Source organism: Neolamprologus multifasciatus, chromosome 10 (genome assembly GCF_963576455.1).
Source record: "Neolamprologus multifasciatus chromosome 10, fNeoMul1.2, whole genome shotgun sequence".
NCBI lineage: Eukaryota > Metazoa > Chordata > Actinopteri > Cichliformes > Cichlidae > Neolamprologus > Neolamprologus multifasciatus.
Window position 1 is genome coordinate 17,639,427 of NC_140448.1, and position 15,694 is coordinate 17,655,120.

The window sequence follows — 15,694 nt, forward strand, 5'->3', positions numbered from 1 at the left end:
ACAAAACCTGAGTGAATTAAGTCCAGCGTTTAACCACTGAGAGTTAAGGTTTCAAAGCTGTGTGCCGGTGATTGGACATCAGCCGCTGATGAAGTGGGTTCGCCTATAAAGTGCTCTGTTGGGAAACAAGCTCCAGCAGCTCTGCGCTCGGGAAAAACTGTATTTACTTATCTTGTGCAGAAAAATGTGCTGACATTGCGTTATATCGAGCACCGGCTGCCCAGTTAAACTGTGTCTATCACCAGGTAACATGGGCGTGTTTCTTGAATTAGCAGCAGGTGTTAAACAGCTGACAGGTGAGGAGGAGGATGCATGCAGGTAAACTGAGGGCCTGTTGAGCTGATCGCTGGTTTCGTGAGAAAAAAATGTCAGCTCGTTCTTTATGTTACAGAAGCACAGAGACACAAGACCAGGTGGAAAGAGACGATCGTTCGGTGAAAATGAGAATCTGCGAATGCAACATGTGGAACACGGAGAGTGGAATATGTAAATAAACAAACCGGTTAACGTAACCCCCTCGGTGCACTCTGCATGCTGACTGTTAGCAGAGCTACTGAAATCTCTGAAAACATCTGAGCACTTTTGTAAACATGTTCTATGTTGACAACCTGACCAGACATGTGAAAATTACAGCACGACATTCGCAGCTAAAACACTGTTAAAAGTGTAGTTGGTGACAGAAAAGTATTTTAAAACTACACCACCACCATTGCTGCCTGTGATTTGAAATGCATTCTGGGATACCTGGCTGCCCCAAGTCTACACAAGCAATCGATTATCTAGGATCAACCTGTTTTGACTTACTTTGCACGGCAACCAATCAAATGTTAGAAAAGCTGCATGGGCAGCGTTAACCCCACCCCCTGTGTTTGATGGGTGAGGCTGACAGATAAAATTAATTCAAGATGAGAGCCAGGCGCCAGGACTGCCAAAATGAAATAAATAAATATATCATTAAATAATGAATTAAATGTGTCAATAATTAATTAAAATGTGAAATACATAAATAATGAATTAAATGTGTCAATAATTAATTAATTACATGTGTCATAACTATTTATTTAATTAATTAATTCCAATTTTAATTAATTATTGCCACATTTAATTCATTATTTAATGGTGTATTTAATTAATTCATTATGGCAGTCCTGGCGTTCCATAAATAATGTGGCGCACAGTGTGACATCAAAAAAGGCGCACACCTTTGACGCTGCGTTTTCTCTGTTTTCCTCGTCCACACGTAAATGCAAAAACTGAGTTTTTGAAAATATCCACCCTGGCAGGCGTTTTTAAAAATCTCCATTTTCAGTGACCGAAAACATGTGGATGAAAGGTGCAAATACATAGAAAAATCTCTGTTTTCAAAAATACCCGGGTACGTGTGGACATAGCCTAAATCCTTATCAGTATTTTTGCTGCAATTCTAAACTGCGCTGTAGTTTGCAAGAACTTCTTTAATGACTCTTTGATCTTCTGTGTCTGAAGAACAGAAAGACTAAATCTTTTACATCAGATGACAGAGGGCACTGCAGACATTCAACTCTAAATCCTTTTTTAATATTTTGTGGCAATTTTGGATGTAACTTGAGTTTTCAGCAACTTGTTTAATGACTCTTTGATCTCCTGTGTCTGAAGAACATAGATAATTGGGTTTAACATGGGAGGCAATACAGTAGTAATAGAAAGGCTTATGATTCTAGCATTTGGATGTATTACATTCCCAAAGATATACACAAATGTAACAGGAAGGAAATAAATTGCCACTAATGAAAGGTGACCTGTGCAGGTTTTGAAAGCTTTCACTCTTTCCCTAAATGTAGAAATCTTTGACAAAGCATAGCCAATACAGCAGTAACTTCCCACGATAAATGCAAGTGGAAACCCAAGAATTATAACTGGTGCCAAACGACCAATTGCACGATTGGGGGTGACATCATTGCAGCCAAGACGATACATAGGACCATGATCACAGAAATAGCTCTGAATAACAACAGACTTACAAAAAGAAAGTCTGGTGAGAAGGCCAACTTCAATGAGTATAAGAGTTATGGCAAGAAGCCAGAAAAAAGCAATCAAAGATAAAATGAGCTTGTGGCTCACTCTCATTTGATAGTGCAGAGGGTACATGATAGCCATGACTCTGTCAAAGGACAATACAACCAGATTAAAAGCTTGCATCGCATAAAAAGTAAAGCTGAAAAACATGAAAGCCAAGCAGTCATTGTAGGAAATATAATAATGGTTAAACAGAAAAATGTCAACAACCTTTGGCATCAAAGAAGAGCTACTTAACAGGTCTGTAAATGCAAGGTTAAAAACAGCAATATATTTAGGACTTCTCAACGTATGATCCAATGTTATTACAATCATCACTAATGTGTTTCCCACCACTGCAAGAATGTAAATAAAACACAGAAAGACAAAATAATATCTAATATTAGGTATGCCAATAAAACCACTTATTATAAAATATGCAGGTCGCATAAAGGTGATGTTGTTCTCATCAGCTGAGTTAATCAATGCCATGTAAAGAGCTTCTGTTAATCTTCTATAATTCTGTGTGTTCTATCGTTTGTGTAGGCTGCCTCTATTTTGTGAAGCCTAGCTGCAAATAGAAGCAGAGCAACACTGTGCTCTGATACTTATAGCAGTTCTCTTTTCCCTTGTGTCAGCTGTAAGCAGGCCTGAGTTCACAAATGTTTTTATCGGCCCATTTGAAAAAAATTAAATAAGTCTGCCTCTTCTCTTCTTGATAGCTACATGCCAGTCTCATAATTCATATTTACTGCTACTTGCTAAGGTTTTAGAAAAGGTTGTGGCCACGCAGCAGCAATAAAGGAATCTTGATCATTTTCAGTCTGGCTTTGCAGACTTCATTTTACAAAAACAACCATTTGCAGAATCCAGCGACATCTTCTTTTCAAATTCATGTAGGTAAATAATGGCATTTGCTGACGTTGGACCTGAAATCTACCTTTAATACTGTTGACCATCATATTGTTTGACTGACTGAACTAGTGTGTCAGTTTGTCTGGATCTGCTTTATACAAAAAGTAACTATTTTATGATAGCAGAATGCTTCTCAACATTGATAATATGTTTTTTTTAACCTGACCTGTCATGGCCAACTGAGATACTGCGCGGTGCGGTCAACAGCAGGGGACTGGACGCTTATAGGTGCAGAACAAAGAAATGCCAGGAGACACGTTCTGGCACATCGAGCACCATTGCCCAGCATTTTGCTGGTCAGTGCACTGCCACGGAGAACAAGCTGGACAACATAAGGGCCAGAGTTACTTTCCTGAGGGATTGTAACATTCTGTGCTTCACTGAGACAGGGCTGACCCCCATCTGTGCCAGACCATGCCATAAATCTGTTGGACTGATTCTCAGTGTTCTGTACGGACAGAACGGGAGTGTTGAACAAAACCAAAGGTGGAGGGGTGGCTCTCATGGTAAACAGAAATTAGTGCGATGCCAGGAGCATTTCTACTGTCTCCAGTGACTGCTCGCCTCATTTGGAATACCTGACAATTAAGTATCACTCCTTTTACCTGCGACGTGAGTTCACCTTGGCCACCGCCTATCCCACCCCACGGCGGACACAAGTATGGCTTTGTCTAAACTACATGATATGCTGAGTGCGTTTCAAAACAAAGATCCAGGTACAGCCCTCATTGTGGCAAGAGACTTTAATAAAGCAAACCTCAGAGAAGTTATGCCGAACTTTTACCAACACATTACGTGTCCGATGAGGGGAGAAAGAATTTTGGGCCATTGCTACACGCCATACAAGTAGGGCAACAATCCAAGTTCACATCCAAATCTGACCACAACCCCATTTCCTCATTCCTTAGTATAAACAAAACATACATATTGATGAGTAGTCACGAGGGAGGTGAAATGCTGGTCTGCCCAATCAGAAGCTACGCTACAGAAAGCATTCGAACACGTAGACCGGGACATGTTTTGGTTATCAATGACATTGGTGAGTTTACGGAAGTAGCAGTTAGCTTCATTAGCATGGTAGCAGGGGAGATCATCCTTACTGTAAGAGTCAAGATACTCCCAAACCAGAAACCGTGGTGGGCGGATTGATTCGCACTGCAGTGAACACCAGGACTGCCACATACAATGCTGGTCTCGCCACTGGCAATATGAGCGCCTAAAAAGTGGCTTTGTATAGTGGTGAGGGATGCCAAACACAGGTATCGGGAGTGCGTGGAGTCTCACTTCCACCAGGGTGACACACAGAGCATGCGGCATAGACCATGCGCACCATCACAGATTACAAAGCCAAGGACACCACGACAATTAATGTCGATTCTGCATTTACCAATGAGCTGAACGAGTCCTACGCCCGTTTCAAGGTTAGCCAGGTGGCTAGTGTTAACTACAGCCTGACAACAGAGGACGGTGATGTCAGCACCGAGGAACAGGTAATCAGCATAGTGGAGCACGACGTCCGAGCGGCATTGAGGAGAGTGAACACCACGACAGTGGCGGGAACAGACAGCATCACTGGCCATCTGCTGCATTGCTGTGCTGACCAGCTTGTAGGTGTATTCACTTCTATCTTCAATGACTCCCTGGTAAAGTCTGTGGTCCCCACATGCTTGAAAATATCCTCCATTGCTCCGTGCCCAAGAACAACAAGCCAGACTCTGGGACTTAAGAGCCATCTATGTGCATGTGTGTTGGACTTCCTCACTGGCAGATCTCAGGTGGTGAAGGTGGGTAGGTGTGTCTCTGACAACTTAACTACCAACACGGGAGCACTACAGGGGTGCATACCCTCACCACTGGTGTATTCCCTCTATACTTCTGACTGCATGGCCACTCATGGCTCCAATACCATTGTTAAGTTTGCTCCATCAACAATCCTATTTGGATGAGATGAAGAACCTGGCATCGTAGTGTCAGGACAACCACCTCCAGCTGAACATCTGACCAAGACCAAGGAGCTGGTGGAGGACCTTAGAATGGGTCAGCAGTGAGTCTATCATCAATGGAGCTCCAGTGGAGAGGGTACTGCCCTGAAGTATCTAGGTGTTTACATTGCCTCAGACCTGACATGGTCTGCTTGCATTGAGGTCCAGTCCAAAAAGGCTAGGCAGCACCTGTACCATCTCCGACGGGGATGGGGTCTCTCAAATTATTCTTAGGACTTCCTATTCAGGTGCTGTGGAGCGCATCCTCACACAGAACATACTGATCTGGGAATAGCTGTGATCATGACCAAAAACTCTTCAGAGAGTGGTCCGTGCGGCAGACCACTGCTGCAGGTCTGTTCTCCCTTCCCTACTGGACAGTTACCACAGGAGATGTTGGTCCAGAGCAGTTCGGATATTAAAGGACTCGTCCCATTCCAGTAAGGTTCCACACTATCAGGACAAAAACGGAGAGATTCAAGAAGCGCTTCTATCCTCAGGCCATCTGAGTCCTAAATCAGAACATGCCCCCACTCCCCTCATAGCATCACCATAAGGGTCTGGAACACAACCTTATTATCATATTCTTGTCATATTTCATAATTCTCACTGTCACATTTCATATTATATCTGATTTATTATTACATCACACACTGCTACACTGATCATACTGCTTCACTGCTTATATTACTCTGGTTATTCTGTTCACATTACTCTGGTCACTCTGTTTACATTACACTATATTACTCTGGTCACTCATTCAATTACTCTGTTAAATTACACCACTTACATTACTTTGGTCATTTTGTTTATTCTACTTGCATTGCTCTATTAATAGATTGCTGTGGTAATATGGCACAAAGCGCTTTAACATTCCATTTGCACATTGTACATTTCTAGTTTTTTAATTTAAAAATTCTGGGTGTTTTAAAAATGTAAATTTACTTAATCACAATGTCATTATGTCAAGTCACTGGACATTGTGGTAATCCACAGTCGCCATTTCATGCATAATGCACCTATTATATGTATGGACGTGTGTGTGTGTATATATATATATATATATATATATATATATATATATATATATATATATATATATATATACTAAACCAAAGGGGTTTTAAGCAGCCTGGGCTAAGTAAGTAATCTGGTGTTGGTCAGTGGAAGCAGCAGTTCCAGGGATTGGGCTGGAGGGAGAGTCAAACTGGGTCCGGGGTTAGGGTACTGCGTACTTGCCGCGGGTGGTCTGTAGTGGCGTGGAGGGGTGGGTGGTCCGGGTGAGTGATCCGAAATTCCTGGCGTTGAGGCAGGGAGGCAGGCAGGTGAGTCGGGTGAACAGCTTGTGGGACTGTCAGGTGGTCCAGCGTCCGGATTGGAGCTCTTCGGCGGAGATTTGTGTCTGGCAACTTGGTGCGTGGCTGTGAGAGAAACACACAATGAGTCAAGGTAGTTTGCAAAGCGTGTGCGAAATCACAGTGGTGGCCTGCACTAACTAGGGTTAGCTGAGAATCTGGCGAAGAGAGGTTGAGTGCGCTGGCCTTATGAGTCCTGGGCTTAATTACCCACAGGTGTGAGCAATCAGCAGAACACTGAGGCCCCTCCCAGGGGTGGAGATACCGATTCGGAGGGAGACACCCTGGCACACCCCCCGACCATGACAGTACCCCCCCCCCCCTCAAGGGACGCCTCCTGGCGGCCGACCAGCATCTGCCCCACGGCGTGACCTGAAAAAATCAGAAACCATCACAGGGTCAAGTATCAACGAGCGAGGAACCCAAGAACGTTCTTCCGGCCCGTAACCCTCCCAGTCCACCAAAAACTGCTGCCCTCTACCCCGCCGCCGTACATCCAGGATACGCTGGACAGTGAATGCCGGGTGTCTGTCGATGAGCCGGGCGGGAGGCGGGGGTTCAGGAGGCGGGCACAGATGGCTAGACAGCACTGGTTTCGCCTGGGAGACGTGAAAAACAGGATGAATCCGCAAGGCTGGAGGTAAACGGAGCTTGACAGCTGTGGGGCTGATGACCCTGTCCACTGAATAGGGGCCGATGTAACAAGGGGACAACTTCCGAGAGGACGTTCTGAGAGGGACGTCTTTAGCGGCAAGCCACACCTTCTGTCCTGGTGAGTATGTGGGTGCTGGAGACCGGCGCTGGTTGGCATAGCAACGTTGGCTCGCAACAGCTCGCAAAAGGGCCTCCCGTGTACGGATCCAAACCCGGCGGCAGCGCTGTAGGTGATGCTGGACCGAGGGGACAGCAAGATCAGCCTCTTCCTCTGGAAACAGCGGCGGTTGATAACCCAACGAGGCCTCGAACGGCGACAACCCGGTAGCAGATGTGGTCAATGTGTTGTGCGCATATTCCACCCACGGCAGATATGTGGCCCAAGTTGCTGGGTTATGACAGGTTATGCAGCGGAGTGTGGCCTCCAGCTCCTGATTCAAACGTTCCGTTTGGCCATTAGTCTGTGGATGGTAACCAGAGCTCAGGCAAGGCTTGGCCCCCAAAGGAGTGCAAAAAGATTTCCAAACCTGGGACGAGAATTGCGGACCCCTGTCCGAAACTATTTCCACAGGAATGCCATGAAGCCTAAAAACATGTTCAAGCAGTAGCCTGGATGTTTCTGCCGCTGTGGGTAACTTCTCTAAAGCTACAAAGTGAGCTGCCTTAGAAAACTGATCTATGACTGTGAGTATGGTAGTTTTTCCTGCCGAAACCGGGAGCCCCGTAACAAAATCCAGGGCGATATGGGACCAAGGGCGATGAGGCGTGGGCAACGGCTGCAGCAGCCCAGCAGGATGTTGATTACGTGATTTATTCCTGGCACATACTGAGCACGCAGCCACATATTCCCTAACATCTTTGTCCAGCGTGTTCCACCAAAAATGTCTCTTAACCAAAGAAGCTGTCATACCTCTGCATGGGTGGCACACGAACCTCGAAGTGTGCACCCAATCCAGTACCTTGGAGCGAGCAGCCGCGGGAACAAAACGCCGGTTGGCCGGCTGGAGCCTGGGCGATAGGAAATAGAAAAGTTAAAACATGTGAAGAACAGTGACCAACGAGCTTGACGTGAATTCAGTCTCTTAGCACTGCGTAAGTATGTCAAGTTCTTATGATCCGTCCACACTAGGAATGGTTGCCCCGCGCCTTCCAGATGATGTCGCCACTCCTCCAATGCCAACTTAACGGCAAGCAGTTCCCGGTCCCCTATATCGTAATTCCGTTCCACTGGTGAAAGCAACCGAGAGAAAAAGGCGCACGGCCGCAGCTTAGAAGAGGGACCGGTATGCTGCGACAGTACCGCCCCCACCCCCACATCAGAAGCATCCACCTCCACAATAAAAGCCTTAGTTGGGTCGGGCTGAGCGAGGATGGGCGCAGTAGCAAATAGATGTTTCAGTCTCGTGAATGCGCTGTCTGCCCCTTTGGACCAGATGAACGGAAGTTTCGTGGAGGTGAGGCGTGTAAGTGGCGCCGCTACCTGACTGTAGTTTCTTATGAATCGGCGGTAGAAATGGGCAAATCCCAAAAACCTCTGGAGTTGCTTGCGAGTGGATGGCACAGGCCAGTCCGTGACCGCTTTCACCTTAGACGGATCCGTCTTCACCTGCCCCCCTGCCAAAATGTATCCTAGGAAAGAAACCGATGTTACATGAAACTCAATTTTCTCAGCCTTAGCGTATAGTTTGTTTTCCATGAGGCGTTGAAGGAAAGCTCGGACATGTGAACGATGCTCCTCCAGAGTCTTAGAAAAAATGAGAATGTCATCTAAATAGACAAATACAAATCGGTCGAGGAAATCCCGTAGGACGTCATTAATTAGGGCTTAAAACACCGCTGGAGCGTTCGTTAAACCAAAAGGCATGACAAGATACTCGAAATGGCCAAGGGGGCTGTTAAAAGCGGTCTTCCACTCGTCTTCCTGACGGATTCGTATGGTGGCCCTGAGAGGCCAAAAGCGCTGCAAAAAGAAAAACACTTGCAAAAACAAAAAGCGCTGCAAAAGAAAAACACTTGCAAAAACAAAAAGCGCTGCAAAAAGAAAAACACTTGCAAAAAGAAAAAGCGCTGCAAAAAGAAAAACACTTGCAAAAACAAAAAGCGCTGCAAAAAGAAAAACACTTGCAAAAACAAAAAGCGCTGCAAAAAGAAAAACACTTGCAAAAACAAAAAGCGCTGCAAAAGAAAAACACTTGCAAAAACAAAAAGCGCTGCAAAAAGAAAAACACTTGCAAAAACAAAAAGCGCTGCAAAAAGAAAAACACTTGCAAAAACAAAAAGCGCTGCAAAAAGAAAAACACTTGCAAAAACAAAAAGCGCTGCAAAAAGAAAAACACTTGCAAAAAGAAAAACACTTGCAAAAACAAAAAGCGCTGCAAAAAGAAAAACACTTGCAAAAAGAAAAGCGCTGCAAAAAGAAAAGCGCTGCAAAAGCACACACAACACAACGGAAATAGGAAAAAACACAACGGAAATGTTTCTGGGGAGACAATAACCGGACGGACCAGTTGACCAAAACATGCTAACAAGTGCACTGGGACTGGGAGACACTTCAACGAAGTGGAAGCAGAGCGGCCAAAGAGTAAACTTCCAAAAGTAAGTTCTGAATATTATGTCACTTATTTATGTGCAAATGTTTAATAACGAGGAACATTAAAACATTACTGTTGGCCACATGCCGGCAAAGTTATGTGACATTAGCGATGTTTGTACTTTCAGCGTTTACTTTGTTTTAAAGTCTTTACTTTATACGCTGTTAGATAGTCGACCTTAATCTTACAGAGAATGTGATGATTTTGTGGATAATTAAAGTCAGTCATATATCCACAAACACAACAGGCTGAAAGTCAGTGATGCTGCTCGGTTTGCAGTCCTGAATATCACGGCACAAGCAGGATTCACTGCACTGTTAATGTTAGCTATGTTATATTGCTGCCTCTGTTCGGTGGTGTTGAGCCAAACGGACTTTAACGTGTGTTTGAACGAGCTGACGGTTCACTCATTGTAGCGACTTCCACAGTCGCTAGAGCCCGGGGATGGAGCCCGCCTATTTGCCTGACGCGCTGTCAACTTTAGCAATAATGCGAGAGGTGGAATTGTTTGCTTGTTTATTAAAGTGTTTACAGAGTAATGTCATCTCAAGATTTGGACTCTTACAACGTCACAGGCTCTAATGTAACAAGACGAAACATGTTGTGCAGCGGTCAACAAAAACTACGGCTACCCAGCCCTCCTCTCTGTCAAAATCAAAACCAGTGAATGACAGACTAACAACGCCCTCTTAATGTCGCCGCTAGCACCCACGTGACTCCCATTACACATCACCATAGCAACCAAACAAATGAAAACCCAGTGATCATCAAAAAATTCAATACATTTAATTATGGTTCCTACACTCATTAAGCTGAAAGAAAGATGCTTTAATCACAGCAGTCACACATGTGTCCACTGTACCAGCTGGGAACTCTTCTTGTTCAGCACTCGTAATAACACTAAATCCTCCTGTTTGTAGCAGTGTGTACACCTGAGACTGTCACCTGTCTGTCTGTCCTGCACTCTGTCTCTGTTTCTTTCTCTCTGATTGTGGAATAAAAGTATGAACATGTATTTATAAGTTACACTTGTGTTTGAATCCTGCAGCTTATCACACATTTGATTTCCATGTGTGACGACTGCAAGTGTCCAGAGTGAGGACAGACTGAGGGACCCACTGCTGCACATCATCTGTGAGGCTTTGCACCCCCAATGATCCACCAGGAGAAACTCAGCAGTGTGTGAGGAAGAGGAGGAGGAAGAGCCAGCAGCAGCTGACAGATGGAGAGAATAGACAGACTGTTCCCTGTTTGTGAAGGACTGCTAGGAAAGTTTAACATAACTAACTGTCTGTCCTGAATCAGTCTTATTAGGTAATGTTCAAATAATGTTATCATCCAGTGTTTTCAGTGTGGGAGAAAGTACTCAGGGCCTTCAAGTTACACACTATGAAAGGCAGCAACAAGTTTAATGTTCAGAAACCTAAAGTATGTATCAGCAGCTGAATGGAGCTAAAAATAATTGTTTGTTTCAGTTCTATGAAGCTTTGAGTATTTTGGATCAGTAGTACTGCTGTGTTTGTTGCATCATATCGCTGTAATTGTTTATATGCTTTATATATTCTGAGGTAAGTTGATCTATAGTGTTACATCATATTCTATAAGGATGTTATGTGTTTGTAGACTTTCTGCCCAGTTTGACCCATTTAGCAGAAGTCAGCCTTTTTAAGGCTCTGATATCTATTCTGTATGACTTAAAGCAGTTATGACATGGTCTGATTTTCTCACCCAATAAAGGAATATTCAATATATCAGTCTACTCTTCATTCTATCAGAAACAGTTATCACAGCTCGTACATTTGCTTCTTCCACACATATATGTAAGCATTGAGCCAAATTTAGTAATAATGCCAACATATTAAAAGAACAATATTCGTCTCTTATATATAATACATCTATATATACACTGTCACAGATACTTGAGTGTCTTTAAGGGAAGATTTAAGGTGATAGGAAATATAAATAAATGCAACTTGAATCTTTACTGAAGCTCAGTGTTTGACACAGAGTTCACTCACATGTGCTGTACCAGTGTACCTGCACATGTGATGTGACAATAGAAGTGATTTGATTTGAGAGTTCAAACTCACTGCTGTAATAACTGATAATGATTAATATAATAACTATAATATTGGCCATCTCATATTTACACTGACTTTAGTCTCATGAACAACATTAGCTAATTGTTATTTACTAGCTAATCTTATATGACTGTTCAGTACAGATATGAAGCCCAACAATCATGTTTTACAGTCCTGTGGTTTCAGCCTCAGATACTTATTAAATCACACAAAGCTCGTGTAGAAACAAACAAACGAACAAAATATGTTCTCCTTCATTTCTGTCAACCACACGTTTCCCGCTATCATGGTTGCTAGGCAACCTGGGCAGCGCGACGGAGGCTAGACCGTCCCATTTCACAAGCCTCACACTTCCGGCCTTAGCGGTCTTTGAGTACGCGGCCCTTGAGGACCGTTGAGGCTGCGTACTTTAAGGCTGCAGACCCTGAATTGGGATACAGCAATTCAGGGACTGTTTCCCAATTCAGGGTCTGAAATGGGACGGTCTAGCCTCCGTCGCGCTGCCCAGGTTGCCTAGCAACCATGATAGCGGGAAATGTGTGGTTGACAGAAATGAAGGAGAACATATTTTGTTCGTTTGTTTGTTTCTACACGAGCTTTGTGTGATTTAATAAGTATCTGAGGCTGAAACCACAGGACTGTAAAACATGATTGTTGGGCTTCATATCTGTACTGAACAGTCATATAAGATTAGCTAGTAAATAACAATTAGCTAATGTTGTTCATGAGACTAAAGTCAGTGTAAATATGAGATGGCCAATATTATAGTTATTATATTAATCATTATCAGTTATTACAGCAGTGAGTTTGAACTCTCAAATCAAATCACTTCTATTGTCACATCACATGTGCAGGTACACTGGTACAGCACATGTGAGTGAACTCTGTGTCAAACACTGAGCTTCAGTAAAGATTCAAGTTGCATTTATTTATATTTCCTATCACCTTAAATCTTCCCTTAAAGACACTCAAGTATCTGTGACAGTGTATATATAGATGTATTATATATAAGAGACGAATATTGTTCTTTTAATATGTTGGCATTATTACTAAATTTGGCTCAATGCTTACATATATGTGTGGAAGAAGCAAATGTACGAGCTGTGATAACTGTTTCTGATAGAATGAAGAGTAGACTGATATATTGAATATTCCTTTATTGGGTGAGAAAATCAGACCATGTCATAACTGCTTTAAGTCATACAGAATAGATATCAGAGCCTTAAAAAGGCTGACTTCTGCTAAATGGGTCAAACTGGGCAGAAAGTCTACAAACACATAACATCCTTATAGAATATGATGTAACACTATAGATCAACTTACCTCAGAATATATAAAGCATATAAACAATTACAGCGATATGATGCAACAAACACAGCAGTACTACTGATCCAAAATACTCAAAGCTTCATAGAACTGAAACAAACAATTATTTTTAGCTCCATTCAGCTGCTGATACATACTTTAGGTTTCTGAACATTAAACTTGTTGCTGCCTTTCATAGTGTGTAACTTGAAGGCCCTGAGTACTTTCTCCCACACTGAAAACACTGGATGATAACATTATTTGAACATTACCTAATAAGACTGATTCAGGACAGACAGTTAGTTATGTTAAACTTTCCTAGCAGTCCTTCACAAACAGGGAACAGTCTGTCTATTCTCTCCATCTGTCAGCTGCTGCTGGCTCTTCCTCCTCCTCTTCCTCACACACTGCTGAGTTTCTCCTGGTGGATCATTGGGGGTGCAAAGCCTCACAGATGATGTGCAGCAGTGGGTCCCTAGTCTGTCCTCACTCTGGACACTTGCAGTCGTCACACATGGAAATCAAATGTGTGATAAGCTGCAGGATTCAAACACAAGTGTAACTTATAAATACATGTTCATACTTTTATTCCACAATCAGAGAGAAAGAAACAGAGACAGAGTGCAGGACAGACAGACAGGTGACAGTCTCAGGTGTACACACTGCTATAAACAGGAGGATTTAGTGTTATTACGAGTGCTGAACAAGAAGAGTTCCCAGCTGGTACAGTGGACACATGTGTGACTGCTGTGATTAAAGCATCTTTCTTTCAGTTTAATGAGTGTAGGAACCATAATTAAATGTATTGAATTTTTGATGATCACTGGGTTTTCATTTGTTTGGTTGCTATGGTGATGTGTAATGGGAGTCACGTGGGTGCTAGCGGCGACATTAAGAGGGCGTTGTCAGTCTGTCATTCACTGGTTTTGATTTTGACAGAGAGGAGGGCTGGGTAGCCGTAGTTTTTGTTGACCGCTGCACAACATGTTTCGTCTTGTTACATTAGAGCCTGTGACGTTGTAAGAGTCCAAATCTTGAGATGACATTACTCTGTAAACACTTTAATAAACAAGCAAACAATTCCACCTCTCGCATTATTGCTAAAGTTGACAGCGCGTCAGGCAAATAGGCGGGCTCCATCCCCGGGCTCTAGCGACTGTGGAAGTCGCTACAATGAGTGAACCGTCAGCTCGTTCAAACACACGTTAAAGTCCGTTTGGCTCAACACCACCGAACAGAGGCAGCAATATAACATAGCTAACATTAACAGTGCAGTGAATCCTGCTTGTGCCGTGATATTCAGGACTGCAAACCGAGCAGCATCACTGACTTTCAGCCTGTTGTGTTTGTGGATATATGACTGACTTTAATTATCCACAAAATCATCACATTCTCTGTAAGATTAAGGTCGACTATCTAACGGCGTATAAAGTAAAGACTTTAAAACAAAGTAAACGCTGAAAGTACAAACATCGCTAATGTCACATAACTTTGCCGGCATGTGGCCAACAGTAATGTTTTAATGTTCCTCGTTATTAAACATTTGCACATAAATAAGTGACATAATATTCAGAACTTACTTTTGGAAGTTTACTCTTTGGCCGCTCTGCTTCCACTTCGTTGAAGTGTCTCCCAGTCCCAGTGCACTTGTTAGCATGTTTTGGTCAACTGGTCCGTCCGGTTATTGTCTCCCCAGAAACATTTCCGTTGTGTTTTTTCCTATTTCCGTTGTGTTGTGTGTGCTTTTGCAGCGCTTTTCTTTTTGCAGCGCTTTTTGTTTTTGCAAGTGTTTTTCTTTTTGCAGCGCTTTTTGTTTTTGTAAGTGTTTTTCTTTTTGCAAGCGTTTTTCTTTTTGCAGCGCTTTTTGTTTTTGCAAGTGTTTTTCTTTTTGCAGCGCTTTTTGTTTTTGCAAGTGTTTTTCTTTTTGCAGCGCTTTTTGTTTTTGCAAGTGTTTTTCTTTTTGCAAGTGTTTTTCTTTTTGCAGCACTTTTTGTTTTTGCAAGTGTTTTTCTTTTTGCAGCGCTTTTTGTTTTTGCAAGTGTTTTTCTTTTTGCAGCGCTTTTTGTTTTTGCAAGTGTTTTTCTTTTTGCAGCGCTTTTTGTTTTTGCAAGTGTTTTTCTTTTTGCAGCGCTTTTTGTTTTTGCAAGTGTTTTTCTTTTTGCAGCGCTTTTGGCCTCTCAGGGCCACCGTAGATTCGCACTAAGTGATAAGCATCGCAGAGATCTAACTTAGTGAACACTGTGGCGCCCTGTAGTGATTCACAAGCGGAGCTAATGAGTGGCAGGGGGTACTTGTTTTTGATAGTGATGTCATTTAAGCCCCTGAAATCAATGCACGGCCGGAGAGACCCATCCTTTTTGTCCACAAAGAAAAACCCAGCTGCTACGGGGGATGATGATGGACGTATGATACCAGCTGCTAGTGAGTCCTTAATGTACTCCTCCATCGCAGCACCCTCTGGCTTAGAGATATTATACAACCGGCTCGTGGGCAGGGGCACCCCGGGGAGCAAATCAATCGCACAGTCATATGGACAATGGGGCGGTAGGGATTGCGCTTTGCTTTGCTTTGCTTTTCATCTTACTGAACACTTCCTGCAGATCATGATACTCTGGTGGCACCCCAGAGAGATCGGGGACGTATCCACTAGTCCCCGAAGCCTCCCCCAGGCCCGGAAAGCGGGCGGAGGTCAGGCAATTGGAGTGGCAAAAAGGGCTCCAGCTGATAACCCTTTGCCCCTCCCAATCCAAGTGCGGGTTGTGAAGGCTCAGCCAGGG

The 15,694-nt window shown here is 43.4% G+C and overlaps 1 protein-coding gene across 1 annotated transcript; it reads right to left on the reverse strand.

Annotated features, from left to right (window-relative positions):
* Positions 1–338: 338 nt before the first annotated feature.
* Positions 339–5,951, reverse strand: LOC146509993 (olfactory receptor 1500-like). Its single transcript, XM_085175287.1, has one exon. The coding sequence runs from the start codon at positions 2,524–2,526 to the stop codon at positions 1,555–1,557; it is 972 nt and encodes a 323-aa protein (XP_085031413.1). The 5' UTR covers positions 2,527–5,951; the 3' UTR covers positions 339–1,554.
* Between the last annotated feature and the right edge of the window lie 9,743 nt (positions 5,952–15,694).